The 18,608-nt window shown below is 51.7% G+C and overlaps 1 protein-coding gene across 2 annotated transcripts in view; it reads left to right on the top strand.

Moving 5' to 3' along the window:
* Positions 1 to 18,608, top strand: part of LOC310753308 (3',5'-cyclic-AMP phosphodiesterase 4C-like) — a 53,386-nt gene that overhangs the window by 6,352 nt on the left and 28,426 nt on the right. For both annotated transcript variants that reach the window (XM_083594453.1, XM_083594454.1), the window contains one exon: positions 3,837 to 4,054. In XM_083594453.1, the coding sequence (XP_083450579.1) occupies positions 3,837 to 4,054 (218 nt within the window). The remainder of the gene's footprint in view (positions 1 to 3,836; positions 4,055 to 18,608) is intronic.

The following is an 18,608-nucleotide window of genomic DNA, read 5'->3' as shown; positions in this document are numbered from 1 at the left end:
TTGGCCTCTTTGTCAGTTAGCGGCAGAGGACCGGTGAAGAAAGCAAGCAGGAATTCCCCCTCGTTCTGGGCTCTTCTCGGCCTCTTAGGGTGCCAGCTGCAGTGCCCACCAGGACTGGCAGGTCCTTGGCTCGCAGATTCTGCTCATGCAATGCCAAGCAGGCGACGATGCCCACCTCCGGGTCCAAATGTGCTTTTTTTGAATACACAATTCAAAGGGTTGGGGCTGATCTTTAAAGCCCTAAACAGCCTCGGTCCAGTAGACCTGAAGGAGCGTCTCCACCCCGGACGCCAGGGTCCCTCTCCCAAGGGCCTTCTGGCAGTTCCCTCCCTGTGAGAAGTGAGGTTACAGGGAAACAGGTAGAGGGCCTTCGCAATGGTGGCGCCCGCCTTGTGGAACGCCCCCCATCAGATGTCAAGGAAATAAACAACTATCTGACTTTTAGAAGGCATCTGAAGGCAGCCTTGTTTAGGGAAGTTTTAAATGTTTGAAGTTTGCTTCTGCTTTTAAATATTATGTTGGGAGCCACCCAGAATGGCTGGGGAAACCCAGCCAGATGGGCGGGGTATAAAAAATAAATTATTATTATTATTATTATTATTATTATTATTATTATTATTAGGCAGGCTTTGCAAAGCTCTTTTTTTTTTTAAGACACCCTGATTGATTCTTGTTCTCTCTGCTGGTTTTAAATGTTCTCCTGTTTGGGATTTGCCTTTAATTTTACTTTATACAGTATAACTGGTTTTTTCTAGCTGTGGTGCTTCACTGGCCTAGAGACGGTACAGGCCTTAAGCGATATATTGTATTAATTATAATAACAGTCTGACCGTGGGACGCACTCCCTCAAGGGGGTGGACGCTCTCTTTCACTGGAAGGTTTCTAGCAGAGGTCAGATGGCCACCTGTCAGGGACTCTTCTGCATTGTGGGGGGTTGGACTAGATGACCCCTGGGGTTCCCTTCCAGCCCAAAGGTTCTGCAAAACAGCCAAGCTGCTTGGGAAAGCAAGCTTGAAAAGCGGGGAATAAACATCTAAAATAAAGACGCAGCAGTTAAACAAAATGTCTCCCGTTCCCCGGGCTTGGCCCAAATCTCTTAACGTGTGCCCGGATTTGGGGGAGGGGGATTCGAACCCACAACCCACTTCCTCCAGCTCCCTTCCACCCTTCTAGGAGGCCAGGTCTGGCAGGTGCTCTCAGGTGGAAATGATTGGCAGCCAAGCCGTGAGAGAGAGAGTGGCTGTGCCTGCCCGTAAGTGGCAATTAACCCTCCTGCGGTGCTAATTGGCACCCCAGGGCAACCGTCAGAGAGAGAGAAAGAGAAAAGGCAGCTTGTTGGCAAGGAATCAGAAAAGCAGGTGCTCCCTCTGTGCGTGTTTGTTCCTTAGCTGAGCCTTTTCCCAGGTGCAGAGGGGGAGTTTGGCTGATAAACTCCCACCAGAAGAGGTCAGCTTCTGGTTTAAATGAGCACTAAGAACCACAAGGACTAGGAGCTTGTTTTCTTTTTAAAGGGAAGTCCAGAGCTTTGCATGTAGAAGCTCCCAGGGTTCGATCCCCAGTACCTCCACTCAGTGGCGTAGCGTGGGTTGTCAGCACCCGGGGCAAGGCAAGTAATTTGCACCCCCTAACCCGTGGATTTGCACCCCCTAACCCGTGGATTTGCGCCCCCTAACCCTAACCCCCAGATGTTGCGCCCGGTGCGGCCGGCCCCCCCTGCACCCCCCACGCTACGCCACTGCCTCCACTCCCCAAACCCTGGATTGCCGCTGTCACACTGAGCTAGAGGAGCCAAATCATAGAATCATGGAAAGTTGGAAAGGGACCCTTTGGGTCATCTAGTCCAACCCTCTGCAACACTGCCCCCTACGAGGACTGAACCTGCAACCTTGGCGTTGTCAGCATGCTCTAACCAACTGAGCTGTCCAGGCTGACTGTAGGGCACCTTCCTCCCTTCCTGCTTTATTTGGCATCCTGAGGACCTTGCTTCTTCTTCAGAGGAAGAACAAGATCTTACTGCTTTTGTTCCCCCTTCCTTTCCTTTTTCTAAAATGGCTCGCCTTGCTTTTTCTTTGGAGCGATGTCATATGGAAGCAATAATAAATATGGAGGCGAGGGGATGAATTTTTTAAGCCTTTGCTGGAGGCTAATGCTTGCAGTTAATGGATGCTGTCCATAGATGGAGCTAGGAGATGGATCGAACTCCGCGCCTCTTCAATCAACCCACCCGCCCTCTCCCTCCCTCCTTAAGCGTCATCCTCGAAAAGTCTTTTCAGGGTGACAGTGATCCAGTAGTCATAAGGACATCCAAAGACCACCTTCTTCTTCTTCTTCTTCTTCTTCTTCTTCTTCTTCTTCTTCTTCTTCTTCTTCTTCTTCTTCTTCTTCTTCTTTCCCTTGTAGCCAAGTAATATTGTCTTCCATAAACACTGTTTTAACAGTGAGTCCGTGAATGTGGAGGCCAATTCTGGATCTCCACGTCCTTCCACAGTGGGACATTGGTTTCCAGGCAGGAGTTGATCATAGTGAGCATTTGCCAAGCGTGCCTTCCTCTTAGCACGTTTCTCCCTCACGTCCTGAGTTCGAGTGTCTTCAAAGCCCAGGACACCTTTGGTCAAGGCTGTTCTCCAACTGGAGCGCTCACAGGCCAGTGTTTCCCACTTGTCAGTGTTTATACTACATTTTTTTAAGATTTGCCTTCAGAGAGTCTTTAAACCTCTTTTGCTGACCACCAGCATTATGCTTTCTATTTTAAAGTTCGGAATAGAGGAGTTGCTTTGAAAGACGATAGTCCGGCATCCACACAGCATGACCAGTCCAACGAAGTTGATGTTGAAGAATCGTCGCTTTGACACTGGTGATCTTTGCTTCTTCCAGCAAACTGGCATTAGTTCGCCTGTCTTCCCAAGTGATGTGTACAATTTTTCGCCTCCCCCCCAGCCTGTCACGTCCTTTACATATATTGCCACTCCCTTCCTGTTTTGTCTGTTTGATCTATTCCTTTTGAATAGTTTATACTCCTCCATTTCTACATTTCAGTCATGAGTCTCATCCCACTAGGTTTCAGTTACCCCTGTTAAATCGTATTTGTCATCCTCCAATTCTTCTCGCTTGTTCCCAATACTCTGTGCATTAGTATAGAGACAACTGAAACCACAGAATCACAAGACTGTAGAGTTGGAAGGGACCTTGAGGGCCATCTAGTTCAACCCCCTGCAATGCAGGAATCCTATCCCACAGCTGTTCCTGGGTGAGGTCAAGTATAATCTGGGGCAGGAAGAACCAGATGTGCAAATATAGGGTGGGGGACACATGGCTTACTAGCAGGACATGTGAAAAGGATCTAGGGGTCTTGGGGGACCACAAGCTGAATATGTCAACTGAGTGATGCAGCAGCAAAAAAAGCAAATGTTATTCTAGGCAGCCACATGCACTGACCCAGAAGTCATTCCCTCCAGCTGCTTCCTCCTTGTAGTTTCCTACCCCTTAGCAGGTTTCTGCAGCACTGCTGCAGCTTCCAATGTTCGCATTTAATCCAGACCTTTGTTGAGGACTAGAATCTTACTTTTTTTTATTTAGTCCCTTATGCCTTTTATTCAGAACTGTAGTGTGTCATTCCAACTCAGCTTCCTGTTTCTGATAGCAGGGCACACAAGCAACAGCGTTCCCTTGTGGTTCGTCCCTTCATAGCTGGTGTTCACAGGTAGACTGCCTCTGAACCTGGGGGTTCTCTTTATTTTAGAAAGATGGGCAATGTGGCAGCCGGGCGAGGAAAGGATGCTTCCCCAAATGGTCGGAGCACACTGCTGACTCCCCCCTTTCTTTTCTCCCCCCTCCAGAGATCCCGAGAGCAGCTGGACTTGGGCCCCGGCGTCGGAGCTCTCCCAGGGAACGCCGTCAAGCGCCGTTTCTCAGGGACGCTGTTGCTGCCGCCCCTCGTCTCCCGGCATGTGGCAGGCACTGACCTCAGCCGTGCCCCGGAGACAGAACACAGCAGGGTTGTTTTCACCATCGAGGAGACACCCCCAGCCAGCACCGAAGGCACCAGCGTGATGAGGTAAGAGGTAGAGTTTTTCCCTGATGGTGTCGAGAAGGAAAGACCCAGGGCATGTCGTGGGCTGTCAAATCTGCAAGGTTTTTGGTGGCTTCTGAGCCTGCACAGAGTGCCCTCCTCTGAGAAGTTAGGAGCTAAGAACTGCCTCTCGCCTCTCTCTTTTTGGATAGAGTCTCCATTCCATGCCGAGATCGAACTCGTACAGCCAGCATCCTCTGGGGTGGAGGGGGGGGGATGTGGTGGGGAGATTCCCTCAAGGGCCAGACAGCAAGCCTTGGGGGGCCACATCTGGCCTCTCCCCCAGCCTGGGGCTCACAGGCCCTGCAGCTCTGTTTACCTCTTAGATAGGAGAGGAAAGAAAAGATGAGGAAGATTGCCAATTTCCTTTCCCTGCTCAGGCTCCTGTGCATTTTTCACAGCTCTGTAGCAGGCATAAATCTAGGGACCCCCCGCCCCCGTTTGCCTTGGCGATAAAAGTGATTTGGACGGCAACATTTCTGCCTGCGAGTCCCCCTTCCCCGCATGATCCACCAGAGGCAGGAGGAAGAATTGGAGCAGTCAAACCACTTTATTGCTCGTCTCGGTAATAATTAAGCTGTTGCAGAAATTGACTGGCTGATTGATTGAATTTCCTTTGCTTTTCCACTGCAAGGCACAAAACCAGCTTCTGTGGGAAGGAGGGGGGGTGGGTGGGCAATCGTTTCGGGCAGATTAAATTTCAATTCTGGTTTAAAGACGTGCTTGCGTAGAAAGTTTCCTGCCTGGTTGCAAGTTCAGTTTCTGGCAGCATCTCTGGGTAGGGCTTCAACAGACACCTCCACCCACCGCATGAAACTGGAGGAAACTGAAGCTGGAGAGCTGCTGCTTCCACTCAGTGCAGCCACTGCTGAGCTAAGTCTGATTCTGTATGAAACAGCTCCCTATTAAAATCAGAACACTGAGGACTAGAATCTTGCTTTATTGTTAGGGGAAGGAACATAGCCAAGTTCCTGTATGGTTCAGTCCTAGATGGCATCTTTATATGGGGCCGGGAAAAAGGACTCCTCTCTCACACACCTTGGAGAGCTGCTGACAGCCTGTGCAGGCATCATTGGGCTTGAGGGGCCAAAGGCCTGGCTTAGCATCAAGGTAGTTTCTGTTGGCGTTTTTACAGCGTCTCCCCCACCTCCCCTTGATGCGCCATCCGTCAAAGGGAAGGAGCCGCTGGAGGGCGTTTCGATCGCTGCTTTTTCATTTCTGCCGGTTGCAAAAATAGTTTAGGGGTGTTTGTGTGCGTCTTAACATTTATTTCTCCCCCAGTTTGAACGGGGACAGCTCCCAAAGGAATAAACCAGCCGTGTCTGCATTTGCCTGGCATTTCTGGGTGGCGGTTTAAAGGAGAACGGGCTGGTGGTGCAGCGAAGGGTGACTCAGCTGGCAGCAGCAGGGGCTCCCCAAAAAAGGAAAATGGATGAGCGGCAAGGCTGGCACTCTTGCCCGTCCTTGCCCAGGACAGGCAGAGGGGGCACCGTGCAATTACAGAGTTGGAAGTAGTCCAAATCTCTGAGTCCCCCAGGTCTGAATCCGACACTCTAACCACTACACAACACAGTCTCACTAGCCACTCTATGACACCCTGCTAACACCCATCACAACCTGGCGCCGTTCCTGGCACCCGCCCAACCCCTTTGGCAACCCACACGCAAAAAGCAGGCAGGACTCCTGGGTTCTGTTTAACGCCAGGCATAGGGGTCCTCTTGGTAAGCCACTTAGGGGGTTCAGAGCACGGGGGCTGCCCTAAGGTTGCTTCTGAGGAGCCGAGGGGTTGGGTTTGACACTCCGGATTCCTCGGGGCTGCGGCATGTTTTTCCTGCATTGCGGGGTGGGGTTGGTCTAGATGTCCTTCAGGGTCTCTTCCAGCTCTACCATTCTATGTTCCTGAATAAGAGAAGAGCCTGCTGGGGAACAAACGTGTGCAGAGCGCGCCCACTCTCGTCGCCTCCGGCCTGAGCCCTCCGTCTCCTTTCCCGGACAGAGAGGGCGCCTCTGCTCTGACCACGGGGTGAGCCGCTTTTTGGGGGGCGGGAGGTGGGGCGGGGAGGAGAGGGCTGTCGGCAGCGCGCCTCCCTCCCTCCTTCCCTGCCTCCCTCGCCCGGCTAATGAGCTCCAAATAAATCTCGCCCGGAGCGCGCTGTCAGCGCCGGCTCTATATAGCGGAGAGCGCGGGCCGGCGAGGCGGAGGCGGCGTCTGGAGCGCGCGGGGAGAAGCCGGGCTGCCCGGAGAAAGTTTGCCGCCTCGAGCTCCTTCCCTCTCCCGCCTCTGCGCCGCTCGGCTCCGGCCCCTCGCCTTCAGCACCGCGCCATGGCGGACAGCACCTCCCGGCGCGCCCTGGAGCTGAGCCGCCAAGGCGCCGGGCTGGCCAAGCCGCCCAAGCACCTGTGGCGCCAGCCGCGCACCCACATCCGCATCAAGCAGCGCTTCCACTCCGACACCGAGCGGGACCGCCAGGCCCGCGCCTCCCTCCGCCCGGCCCTCCAGAACCCCAGGATGTCCTGGCCCTCCTCGCTCCACCGCCGGTAAGAGCGCGCGCCCTCCCACCGAGCCTCCCCTCCCGGGCGCGCCTTCACGGCTGGCTGGGGGGCGCTGGGGAGGGCACCCTTCCTTAGCTCGGCTGCGAGCAGGGCGCACCGGCCCCGCGCGTCTTACTTCGGAGAGATCCGTCTCTTCCGAGGAAACCGAATTGTAGAGTTGGAAGGGACCCCCAGAGGCATCTAGTCCACCCCCTGCAGTGGAGGCGCGCCTTGCAGCTGGACTGCTGAGCAACCACACCTGGGGGAAGGGGAGCTTAGCGTGTTTGGGGTGGGAGATGGGTGTTAATTTGCCCACGAGCCCCCTGCGCTGTCTTATGCTGGAGGAAGGCGCAGAAGCCGCGTGCGTAACGATCCCTTTTCTTTCCCGCCCTCCGGAGACCTCCGTATCCTCTGAGGCTCCAAAGATGCGCCCTCGGGGTGGATCGCGGAGAGGGGGCGTTGGGGGTCTGGAGGGGCGAGAGAGGACTTCTGATTTGCGGGAAGTACCTTGTGGAGGAGCAGGGCGCAGCAACGGGCAAGCAGAGCGCATCCTGAATTTGGAGAGGTTTCGGCGAAGGAGCTTCCTGTGCGCCCTGAGGCTCTCTGGATGACGGCTCTTCAGGGTGGCTGGGCGACCTGCGAAGGGCGGGGGAGAGAAACGTGGCTGCTTATTTTGGGGGGGGGGTCCGTCTCCTTCACCCAAGGCGAGGCGTGGGGCCCCTCTAAGAACCTGTGTGCGCTCTGGCGCTCCAGGGACGCATCGCCTCTCCTCTCTGAAGCTGCCCTTTGCGCTGAGTAGGGAATGGGGGGCGGGGGGAGAGCCTACATTTGGTGTGTTTCTTTGGGGGTGGATCTCGCCCTATAGGGGAAGCTTCGGAGCTGCGTGCATCCCGCATTGGAGAGGGTCTCTGCGCGCGCGCCCTGGATTTAGGATTGGTGAGAGCACAAAAAACATGAATCAATTAAGAGTTGAGGGCGGCGTCACGTTCCTCCTCGGCTGAAACGCGCTGCGTGTTTGGGGGTTTTTTTGCGGGTGGGGGTTCTTTGGTTGGTGACCCTCTGCGCTGGTCCAGTGAGGGGAGGTAGGGGCTGGCATGGAGATTTTAGGGCTCCCTAAATTTGGAGAGACCGGGAGGTGCGGGGCGTGGTCAGCAGAGCTTCTAGTGGGTGCCTGAGAAGGGTCTTTGTGGTGGGTGCGGTCCGGGCGTGGACCAGGGGGGTGACTGGCCAGGATGCGGGGTGGTCTCTGTCGCAAACCCCTCTTCATGGATATCTGACCCAAATGGGCATTTTCGGCCAGTGAAGGAAGTTCGCTGGTCCTCGCTTCATCCTCCCCCCTCTAAGCAGGCGGGGGAAGATCTCCGTGGCAGAGCATCTTGAGAGCCACGGAGCTGTTGCCCTCAAAACGATGCAATCTTCTAGTCCTCCTGATTCTGGTTTCAGCAGCAAGCCGCTTCATTCCCAGCCAGACCATTGGTCCGGGTGGTAGTTCTCATCCCTATCTGGAGATTCAGCCTGGAAATCTTTCGGGTGGTGCAAAACAGGCATTTCATTGCTGAGCTATGGCGCTCCTCTAATGATATAGCAAGACCCTAGTCCTCATGGTGCAGAATAGTTCCACCCTCCATGAGACAGCCACTGCCTCTCAGCCCAACCTACCTTGCAGGGGGGGGTTGTGGGAATTAAATGAGGAGTGGGAGATGTCTAGATATATTGCTGGATAAGTGTTTAATGGTTTTTGTATTTCTATAAAAACCAATAAAAAGGTTTTTTTTAAAAAAAGTGAGGCATGGGAGGAGAACCATGTACTGTACGCTGCCCTGAGCTCCTTGGAGGAAAAGGTGGGGTAGAAACACAATAATATAAGACAAATTCATGGCACTGCACCTCTTTGCCCCTGACCAGCGACTGCGTTGGGGTGGGTGAGAGTTAGGAGCATCGGAAGAGCAGATCATCTGTTCATCTAGCTTAGTGTTGTCTACTCTGACCGGCAGCAGCTATTTTCAGACAGGGAGTCTTTTCCTGGTCCTGCCTGGAGACACCAAGGATTGAACCCTGGGACCTTTTGCGTGCAAATGAAGTGCTCTACCCACTGAGCATGCTTCTGCCAACACCTCCCTGTGACTTTGCCGCCTCCGTGCCCCGAAGGGAGGGCCTGGGAAGTCCGAGATGAGCTGCCCTCCTTTTATTCTCTTTCCGCTCATTTCCTCGAGGTCCTCCAGGTGCAATTTGCCAGCCTGGATGTTCCAATCCGACCGGGAGAGAGAAAGTAAAAGAGAATAATGAGGTTGGTTTCTGCAGCGGCTTTTGTGCGGAAGAGAACAAAGCCAGTCTCTCTCCCTAGTCTTCTTTTGCCAGATGGAATTGTCTGTGCAGGGACGGGGAAATAGGAGAAGCAGGAGATGGTTCAGAAATGCCTGCATTTATATGACTCAGAATAAGGCAGCTTCTCATACCTCCCTTTCAACCAGAACCTTCATTCAGGAGCCTTAGAAAAAAGAAGCCTCCAGAGGCAGGGGCAGTCTACCTGCTTTGTGCTCTCTCTTTTTTTGCACAGAGTTAAGGAAACATTGCAGCTGCCTGGTCTGCTAAGGCAGCAAGTCGCTGTCCTCTTAAAGTGGGCAAGAAAGCGTGTCCTTTTTTGGGGGGGTGATGGGTGCAGACTTCTGGGTTTCACGAGCTGCGAGGCCTCATGCAGAGCCATGGAAACCCTATGAGGTTCTGTCAGGAACTGGTCTGTTTGCCGATCAATCTGCCCCGCCGCTATTTTTTCACCCCCGCATTGCCACGTTCTTCCTCCTGTTCGCCGCCATCTGTGCCGCCGGCGACATTTGCCTGCCAAGAACCCCATCCTCAAGGCGCTTCTGTTGAACCCTGACTTGCAGCTGCTCTTAGCTGGGTCCCGAGTGCTTCCTCGCTGCGTACCCAGAAGAAGGCCAAGTCCCCTCACCCCACCCAGCGTCTCCTTTTGGCACCGGCGACGCCACAGATGGCAGCACATTCCGCGTTTTATTTCTGGGAATAAAACCTTCAGCCCTGGATTGAGAGGCCCAGCGTGTGGCGTTTCTTTTCCAAGAGTCATTTTGGAAAGAGTTTGCCCTGGGGCACTCAGGACAGGGCAGGGACTAGCATGCTGGTTGAATCATTTCTTTCTTTCATCTAAAACCTCTCTTTTGGCCTCTGTCTTTTTTTCCTGTGTGGATTAAAGCTGAGCTCAGTGGAGCCTCCCCTGGGCAGGGCTGTTAACCACTGAGGATCAGATGTCAAGGACACAGATGGCCCTGATCCAGCACACCTCTGCTCGTGTCTTCTGGGTAAACTGGGTTTTACCACTGGGCACTCCCACCAACAGCACTCTCTTGCCAAAGAGGGTGCCCGTTGTGCCTCTGTGCAACCCAGCGACCTCTTTCTGCTGAGAGCGGCTGTGGAGCAAGCCACCCGCTAGAGAGGATGCTGTCTGTGCTGGCACCATCAGAACAGGTGGTACCCGTGGAACAGGAACTCCCGGGGAAAGACAGAGGGGCGGCATGCTCAACGAGGTTCTGCAATGCCCTGCAAGCCCTGGGACTCTCTTTGCCCTAAAGCGCAACGTCCCCCAAAGGCTGGCTGACGGATCCACGCTTTGCCAAACTGCAGAATACAGAGCAGATGGTCTCTATGGCAGTCTCAGTCCCTTCCCAAACCGAAGCCTGTCTATTTTTAATACCAAAGTCTGAGATGATTGATGGGGAGGAGGAGAGCGAGAGGTTTGTGTGTTTGCGTTTGTGTGTGTCACATGTACACTCGCACACCATCGCAGCAGAGCAATTTTTGTCTCGGAACAGAGTGCCACCTGCCATCTGAAACCCCAACGAGGACAAACCTTGCAACTAGCTTAGCGCTGAATATATTCGCAGAGGGGAAATGAAGGCTCGTTTTGAAAAGAGTTGAACGGGGCAGGTTCTCGAGGCGGTGAGAATGGCGGCGGCAAGTGATGGCAAACAGACCTCAATGAAGAGCTTTGTGCTGTTATAGATTTGCCCCCCCCCCAAACCCTAGAGATTAATAAATTGCATAGGATTTGGATAAATTGGGATGTGAAGGGAGAAATTTTGCTTCAGAGGAATTTTGCTTGGCCCTAGGCAAAAACTTTTGCTTGGCCCTTGGGATGCGGGTGGCGCTGTGGGTTAAACCACAGAGCCTAGGACTTGCCGATCAGAAGGTCGGCAGCTCTAATCCCCATGATGGGGTGAGCTCCCGTTGCTCGGTCCCTGCTCCTGCCAACCTAGCAGTTCGAAATCACATCAAAATGCAAGTAGATAAATAGGTACCACTCCGGCAGGAAGGTAAACGGCGTTTCCGCGCGTTGCTCTGGTTCACCAGAAGCGGCTTAGTCATGCTGGCCACATGACCCAGAAGTTGTATGCCGGCTCCCTTGGCCAATAAAGCGAGATGAGCGCCGCAACCCCAGAGTCGCCCACAACTGGACCTAATGGTCAGGGGTCCCTTTACCTTTACCTAGGCAAAACCACCTGGCCAAACCAGGGCCATTTAAGAAACAATATGGGGCCATCGAGGGCCACAGGCAATGCAAGAGAATTTCTTCCCCCTTGCCCAGAGGTGTGGACAGAGACAGGGGGTTGTGGGAATGTTGTGGGTAGCAGGAGAGTACATATTGATTAAATATTATCCTTCCTCACTCACGCTAGTGAGCTGGTAGCAGAGTACATTCCCCAGTATATTGCAGGAAGTTAGTTGATAGATTTGTTTGATTCTCTTGAGTTAACAAGTCAGTCTGGCTTGTCCACATTGGACTGTTCCTGCTAAATTCCCCTTCAATCCCTTTTAAAAAGAATAAAGTCACAACAGTCTTCTCTTAGAAGTAACAAGAAGTTTACTTACATTCAGTTCGCAGTATGATCCTGAAGGCAGGCTCTAGCTTGTAGTTACAGAAGAGAGAGTGGGTTTATCCCATGTGGGGATTGAGCCCATGTGCTGCTGGCTGAGAGCCGGCGGACAGCAAAAGACATCAAGATGGAATAAACTGAAGAAGGGGGACGATGGCTGCATGACCGGCCCTTTGATGGGGGTCTGCTAGGGTCACGCCCCTCTACCTGGTCACACACAGAGGGAAGATGCTCCAGACCAGGTGAGACAGGAAGTCCTCCTGGCTGGAGGAACATCCCTCTGTGGGTCAGTCCACGAGTTGGAGTCTTGAATTGCTAGAGCAACAAAACCCCTTTCTACTTGCATTTATATCTTTATCTATATCTGCAAAGCTTGTGAGCTGTATGTATACAGCAATGCCTTGACCTGTATTACTGAAGCCTTATCTTCTGCAGCAGTTTTGAACCTTAAGTTGCCTTTGTGTAGTGACTGGAACTGTGGGCAACGTCTGTTTTGTGGGTATCTCAGCACCATAAATTAACTCTGTGTCACATAAATAAGTCTTTTCTTTTATCTGTCTTGAATCAACACTCGGCCCTGTCAGAAGTCCCTAAGTTCCAGTGTTCTGAGAGAGAGAGAGAGAGAGAGAGAGAGAGAGAGAAAGAGAACTTCTCTCTATCCTCTTTATCCATCATCATTTTTTTATGTCATGTCTGCTGTTCTCACCTGGGGGAATTAAAAAAAGAAAGGCACACTGTCAACAGGACCAACAACACTCTGAAAGTCTGAACATGATTGCTTTCAATTCTAAGTTTTGAGGCTGTTAATAAAGAATGAATTTTTTAAAAAACAACATGACTTTGCTGAATTGGTGGCTTCCGGCAAGGATTTGTGAGTCGTCCTTGTTTTGATGGCACCTAGTTCCTCTGCGGTCAGTTTGCCCTGCCTCAGAGAGAGAGAGTGGGGGAAGGCATTTGAGCACCTTTGGGAGAGAGTGTGGGTGAGTAACTCAGGAGACAAGCTGGGGGGGGGGGAGCGAAAAATTGTACACATCACCTGGGAAGACAGGCGAACTAATGCCAGTTTACTGGAAGAAGCAAAGATCACCAGTGTCAAAGCGATGATTCTTCAACATCAACTTCGTTGGACTGGTCATGCTGTGTGGATGCCTGATTCTCGTTTTCCAAAGTGACTATTCCGAACTTCAAAATGTAGAGTGTAATGCTGGTGGTCAACAAAAGAGGTTCAAAGACTCTCCCAAGACAAATCTTTAAAAATGTAGTATAAGCACCGACAACTGGGAAACAGTTGCCTGCGAGCGCTCCAGTTGGAGAACAGCCTTTGCCAAAGGTGTCCTGGGCTTTGAAGACACTCGAACTCAGGATGCAAGGGAGAAACGTGCCAAGAGGAAGGCATGCTTGGCAAACCCTCACTGGGATCAACTCCTGCCTGGAAATCAATGTCCCCACTGTGGAAGGACGTGGGGATCCAGAATTGGCCTTCACAGTCACTTACGGACTCATTGTTAAGACCATGTTTATGGAAGAGCTGTCTGGAAAGCCAGGGGTCAGATCCAGAGGCATCTCCCCAGCCCCACACATCTAGGGATCCTCATCCAGCAGAGACAATACTAGCTATCAGAAATCAGAGCCTCAGGTGCCATCAAATTCTTCCATCAGCATCTAGTGATTAAGCCCAGGCTTTCTCAAAGCTGGACCGAGGTTTCTGCATCTCCCCTTGTGAGATCCTCGCTGACCTGCCTGCGAACTCTCCGCCAGACAGAAAAAACCCATTTCCTCCTTCTCTGCTTCTCAAATCCCCAGACCACAAATCAGAGGGAATGGCTGGGCTGCCAGGTGGCCGTGAACCTTTGCTCTTTTGTTCCTTGAGTCCAGCGCTGCTGCAGGATTCGGGAACCGTAGAGGTGCAGAGTGGGAAGGGGTCCCCCAAGAGTCATCTAGTCTGACCCGCTGCAACGCAGGGATGACAGCGAAAGAATCATAATCACCAAGCTGCTCCTCTGAGCCCCAGCCAGCCTTATTGGAAGCTGTTCTCCGATGAGGGCTTCAGGCGTGTGCCATCCTTTTTCTATTTTTTATAACAATTTATTGATTTTCCAAAGATAACAAAAAATAAAAACAATAACAATACAAAAACAAAACAAATTGACTTCCCTCTAGTCCCTTCCTTGGTTCCCTTATTTATCAATATACCACATGTCCATTGTTCAGCTTGACACCTATTTAAATTACTTATTATCCATTCATCACAAAATTGCAAGTGATTTTTAAAACCCTGCTAATGTAATAACCTGTGTACACTGCTCCTGTATATATTCTTTAAATTTGTTGTCGTCTCTTCCTCTTAGTTTTCAATTTTGCCATTTCAGCATATTCCATTAATTTAACTTGCCAGTCTTCTTCAGTTGGGGCCCCTTCTTCTTCCCACAGACGTGCACCATCCTCGAATGGCTTGGCAGGAGACTTGCCCTCATTGAGGTTGCTTTGGGGTCCCAGCAGATGGCTTGGGAAGCGGGTGGTGGGTGCAGCCGCCCGTCTCTCAGAATCTCCCCCCCCCCAGTTGCGGGAGAGTTTCTACCTCTTTGCGCCTGGCAGTTTTCCGTCTAGAAAAAGGTTTGGGGCCTGGCGGGAGGGGCAGCGGCAAATTGAGGCTGTAAGGCTGTCAAGGAGAGACAGGGAGCGTCTGTATAATTGAAGGCTGTTCCCCCCACCCACCCACTCTCTTCTGCAGAAGTCGAAGCCTCGTATCCAGGGGGCTCAGGTGCAGAATTTAATTCCGAAGTCCTTCATCACTGAGAAGCCTGGAAGGCGTTGGAGGGGAATGAGAACGCTGTTCGAGAACTGGCCTTGGAGCAAAATCGATAAATATATACATATTCCTTTCTCTTTTCCCCTCCCTCTGCCTTCAAAGCGACTTTCCCCTATATTGTCAACCCATGACTCACTCGCTAGTAATTCCGCTGTGGGTTTTTAGTTTCTTTTGAAGTGGGTGCGCGTGTTTTTCAAAAAGATATACGCAGACCAAGCTTTACGATGATTCAGCTCTAGATATAGCTTAGCGGGGGAGCTCTTGCTGGGTCAAGACCATGGGCAGGCAAACTAAGGCTCGGGAGCCGGATATTAGGCCCAGATATTCCTAAAAATGCGAGAGAAATATTCTTGTATGCTACGGTAGCGGCAAGAATTCTAATCGCTATGAATTGGAAAGGAGAGAAAACATGACAAAGCTGAAGTGGCAAACTAAACGGTTGGAGTACGCCAAGTTGGCTAATTTAACACAAAAATTGAGGGATCGCTCTGACCAGACATTTATTAGGAAATGGGATATGTATATAAAAATATCTAATGGATTATTGTAATAACATGGCATCTGTGGCAGCCTTTGAATGACTTCTGCAGTATGATGGATCAGTATGAGAAATATAATATTGATGAAAGTTAACAAAAGGAAACAGAAAGAAACAGTGCGCTAGATAGATTAAGTGGTAGACGCATGGTGGGGTGACGGGAAGTCGTTAGGAATCCAAGAGAAACATATTGTAATGTAATAAGTTTTATTTTTTATTTTATTTCCTTTATAGATAATACTTCTATATGTTTCTTCATTTTAATTTCAATAAAACGTTTAAAATCGAAAAGAAAAGAAAGGGAGCAGCACATTTCCAAACCGGGTCTTTCCCCTGGGAGGTTTTGGCCCGCAAAGCGTGGGCCGCGGGGGTCTCTCTGTTCCTCAGAGTTTTCCGCTAGCTCCCTCTGAATCAGTGCCTGGTCACTAAATGCCGGCATGGGTGAGGAGAGCACCATTTGAGTCATGCCAGGCGCTCCTCCGGGTGATTCATGACAAACTCATGTGCTGCCAGCCCAGCCGAGTCGTGCCTGAGTGGCACCCCAGGGCCCTGCGAGGCAGCTGCTTCCACAGCCCGAGGGGCTTCGTTGCTGAACCCCCCGGCCGCCATAAAGAGATCCACCCAGTGTGTCCCAGCACGAAAACCTTATTTTTACCCTTTCCCCAACCTCCGACGTCGAATGCACAACAACCCGGTGCTTTGTTACAGCTGTCTCTGTTTTGGGAGACAAAGGAGCATGCTCCCGCGAGTGAAGTCCAACTGCTGCAATAGGCAGCGCTGAGGTGACCAGCCTGGGCTGTGTGCAGGGAAGTCCTGGGCTGTCAGATGGGGAAAGAAACCCCCTCTTGGTCTCGCTGACGGGGTCCGAAGGAAAGCAGAGCAAGACGCTGGGCAGCAGCTTGGCTGCAGGAGTTGCCGGAAGGAGGCAGACAAGGGATTCCATTCTGGATTGGCGTTGGGTTCACTCCTGAGCCTTTTCTTTCCCCAAAATATCCCGCAAGGCAGCAGAGGTTTAGGGTCAGTTTCCGTTCTCCCCTATGGGCTCCCTTCCCAGCTGGATCTCTGCCTCTTGGCCTCCACGAGAGCCAGTGTGGTGTAGTGGTTAAGAGCGGTAGACTCGTAATCTGGTGAACCGGGTTCGCGTCTCCGCTCCTCCACATGCAGCTGCTGGGTGACCTTGGGCCAGTCACACTTCTTTGAAGTCCCTCAGCCCCACTCACCTCACAGAGTGTTTGTTGTGGGGGAGGAAGGGAAAGGAGAATGTGAGCCGCTTTGAGACTCCTTCGGGTAGTGATAAAGCCGGATATCAAATCCAAACTCCTCCTCCTCCTCCTTCCTCTTCTGCTTCAGCTCCTGCCTCCGATTCTGGACTGCTCTCTGCCACCGACTCGCCCCGCTCACAAAGCCCTGTTCCCTCTTCTTCCCAGTCTTCTGCTTCTCCCTCATCATTGCCCCATCCCCATTCCCTGAGCTCTGAACCTTTTTCCCCTGGGGGTCCCTAGCCGGTTCCCCCCACCATCCCTCTGCCTCCAACCAGCCCAGACAATGCTAAGCTAGGTGGCCCCAATGGTCTGACTCGGTCTAAGGAGTCTTCCTAGGAATGCAACCTGGTCACGCAGTCACATCAAGGCTGTGCAAGTGTGAAGAAGAGATACCTGCCCTGTCGATTTTTTTCTTGATGGGTCGACGCAAAGCCTCCACCTCCCAGGGCAGTCTACCTTTCTAAGCGCCAGAAACTTTGGTCCTGTGGAGAAGCAGGAAGCGAGAACTGGTGTTGCGTGTCTGTGTGGATAGGTGAGGGAGGAGGACCGCTTGGCTTTTAATCCTCCCTGCTTGGGAACAAACCGGTGGCAATACTTTATTTTTATTTTTAAAGAAGAATCGGCGGGCCTGTAATTGGTGGCCATTAGGGGTGGCTGCTGACAGGCAAAGGGAGAGGATGATCTCAGGAATGGCCGTGACAGAGGCTGGAAAGGATAATGGCGCAGGACTGCTTTTAGGGGCGTGAGACGTTTGTGCGTGAGTCACCCTTCACGACCTGTTTGCCTCTACTCTGCAAGTGCCGCCATTAAAACGTCTTCCTTGTGCCGAGCTGAATCCTGAGCAATGCGCTTTGGGGTCTTAGCGACTGTCATGCAGGCAGGAGCAGCATTTGGAGATCTCCTGGATTCCCCCCCCCCCCCGATCCCAGAGCTACACTGCCTCAGGCTGCCCCCACTTTCTGCTCTGTAGACAGCAGCCTCCTTCCAAATGTACTGGGCATTTTACTGCAACGGGGGCAGCCCTCCCAGTGAGCATCTTCCCCTTGCCCCCGAAGCCTTCCCATTGCATTGCAAGTGGGTTGGACTAGATGAGCCTCGGGGTCCCCTCCAGCCCTACAGTTCCAGGCAGTGGTGTAGCGTGGGTTGTCAGCACCCGGGGCAAGGCAAGTAATTTGTGCCCCTAACCCGTGGATTTGCGCCCCCTAACCCTAACCCTCAGATGTTGCGCCCGGTGCGGCCAGCCCCCCCTGCACCCCCCACGCTACGCCACTGGTTCCAGGGTCCTTGAAGTCCTTGGCAGCCACAAATCCATCCTGGGTCCCTTCAGAACTGGCATCCCTGTGTTATAACAAAAAACACTGCTCCTTTTTGGTACCCAAAAGCCTGTATAGAGTCCTTATGTGGGTTCTCTATCAGTAGGAGAAAATAACAGAGGCCAAGCAGAGAATATTAGAAGCAAAGCAGCTTGTAAGCCTGATCTTTATTAACTGTTGCAACAGGGTCCTCACTCCCCACACGCAGGAGGGAGGAGGAACCCAGAACAAAGGTGTGCAAGCTCTTATATAGACTTTTGAAACTGCCCACCCTGTAGCTCAAGACCACCCTCCTCCAAAACATCATCCATACATCATAGAAAGAGGTTGTCCCCAGCAGAAATTGGAGTGTGTTGCTTCTCTCCTGTATGCCAGGATACCTGAGAATGCCTTATCAGATTGCCTTTTCTGGGTAGCCACCCAGAATGGCTGGGGAAACCCAGCCAGATGGGCGGGTTACTAATAATAATAATAATAATAATAATAATAATAATAATAATAATAATTCTTCCTTGGAGATGGTAAATACTTAGTTCCTGAATCTCTTACGCATATTGAGAGTGTGCTCAGCTGAACAGATACTTGCCAGACTGTATTTACAGGGAGGTGTGAGCCCCTACAGTCCAAAGACAATTGGAAAGCTTTTCCCATTTCCTTCCTCCTTGCAGAGAAATATTTGAGGTCAATTTGGGAGAGTCCAAATGGCTTCAGGATTGCTCTCCTGTACTATTTCAGACACGTGGTTGATATACTTATGTATGTGTTTGCCTTGTACATTTATGAACATTTATTTTATATATATAAGACCTTAGAATTCCTATAACACCTACTTCTCAGAAACCCCTCAAGCCCACAATCTTGTTTTGTTGTTTGGTTCTTAACTTGCAAAGGGCGGCGAGGGAGAGAGAGGAAGGCTCCCAGTTTGTGAGCTGGAAAGGAGCAAAATTACCTTTAAAAGCCCAGGTCCCGCCGAGCATGGAAATGGAGCGAGCAGCAGTCTGGTCGAAGGCTGCTGTTGTGCTTTATTAACCCAGACCTGTTTATTGCCCTGTAATAATGATGGTGCAGGAGATATGGATCTGGCTGCTTGCCTTCCGATCGAATTTTAGCAGAGGGGAAAGTCAGGCTTAGGAAATGGCCTTTTCCGGAGAAGGAGGCTGCCCCCCGCCTCTTCTTCCAGCTCGAGGAGTTTTCGATTT

This window comes from Podarcis filfolensis (genome assembly GCF_964270895.1).
Source record: "Podarcis filfolensis genome assembly, chromosome: 18".
Taxonomy (NCBI): domain Eukaryota; kingdom Metazoa; phylum Chordata; class Lepidosauria; order Squamata; family Lacertidae; genus Podarcis; species Podarcis filfolensis.
Note: the sequence above shows the minus strand (reverse complement) of the source record. Positions and strands in the feature narration are given on the sequence as shown.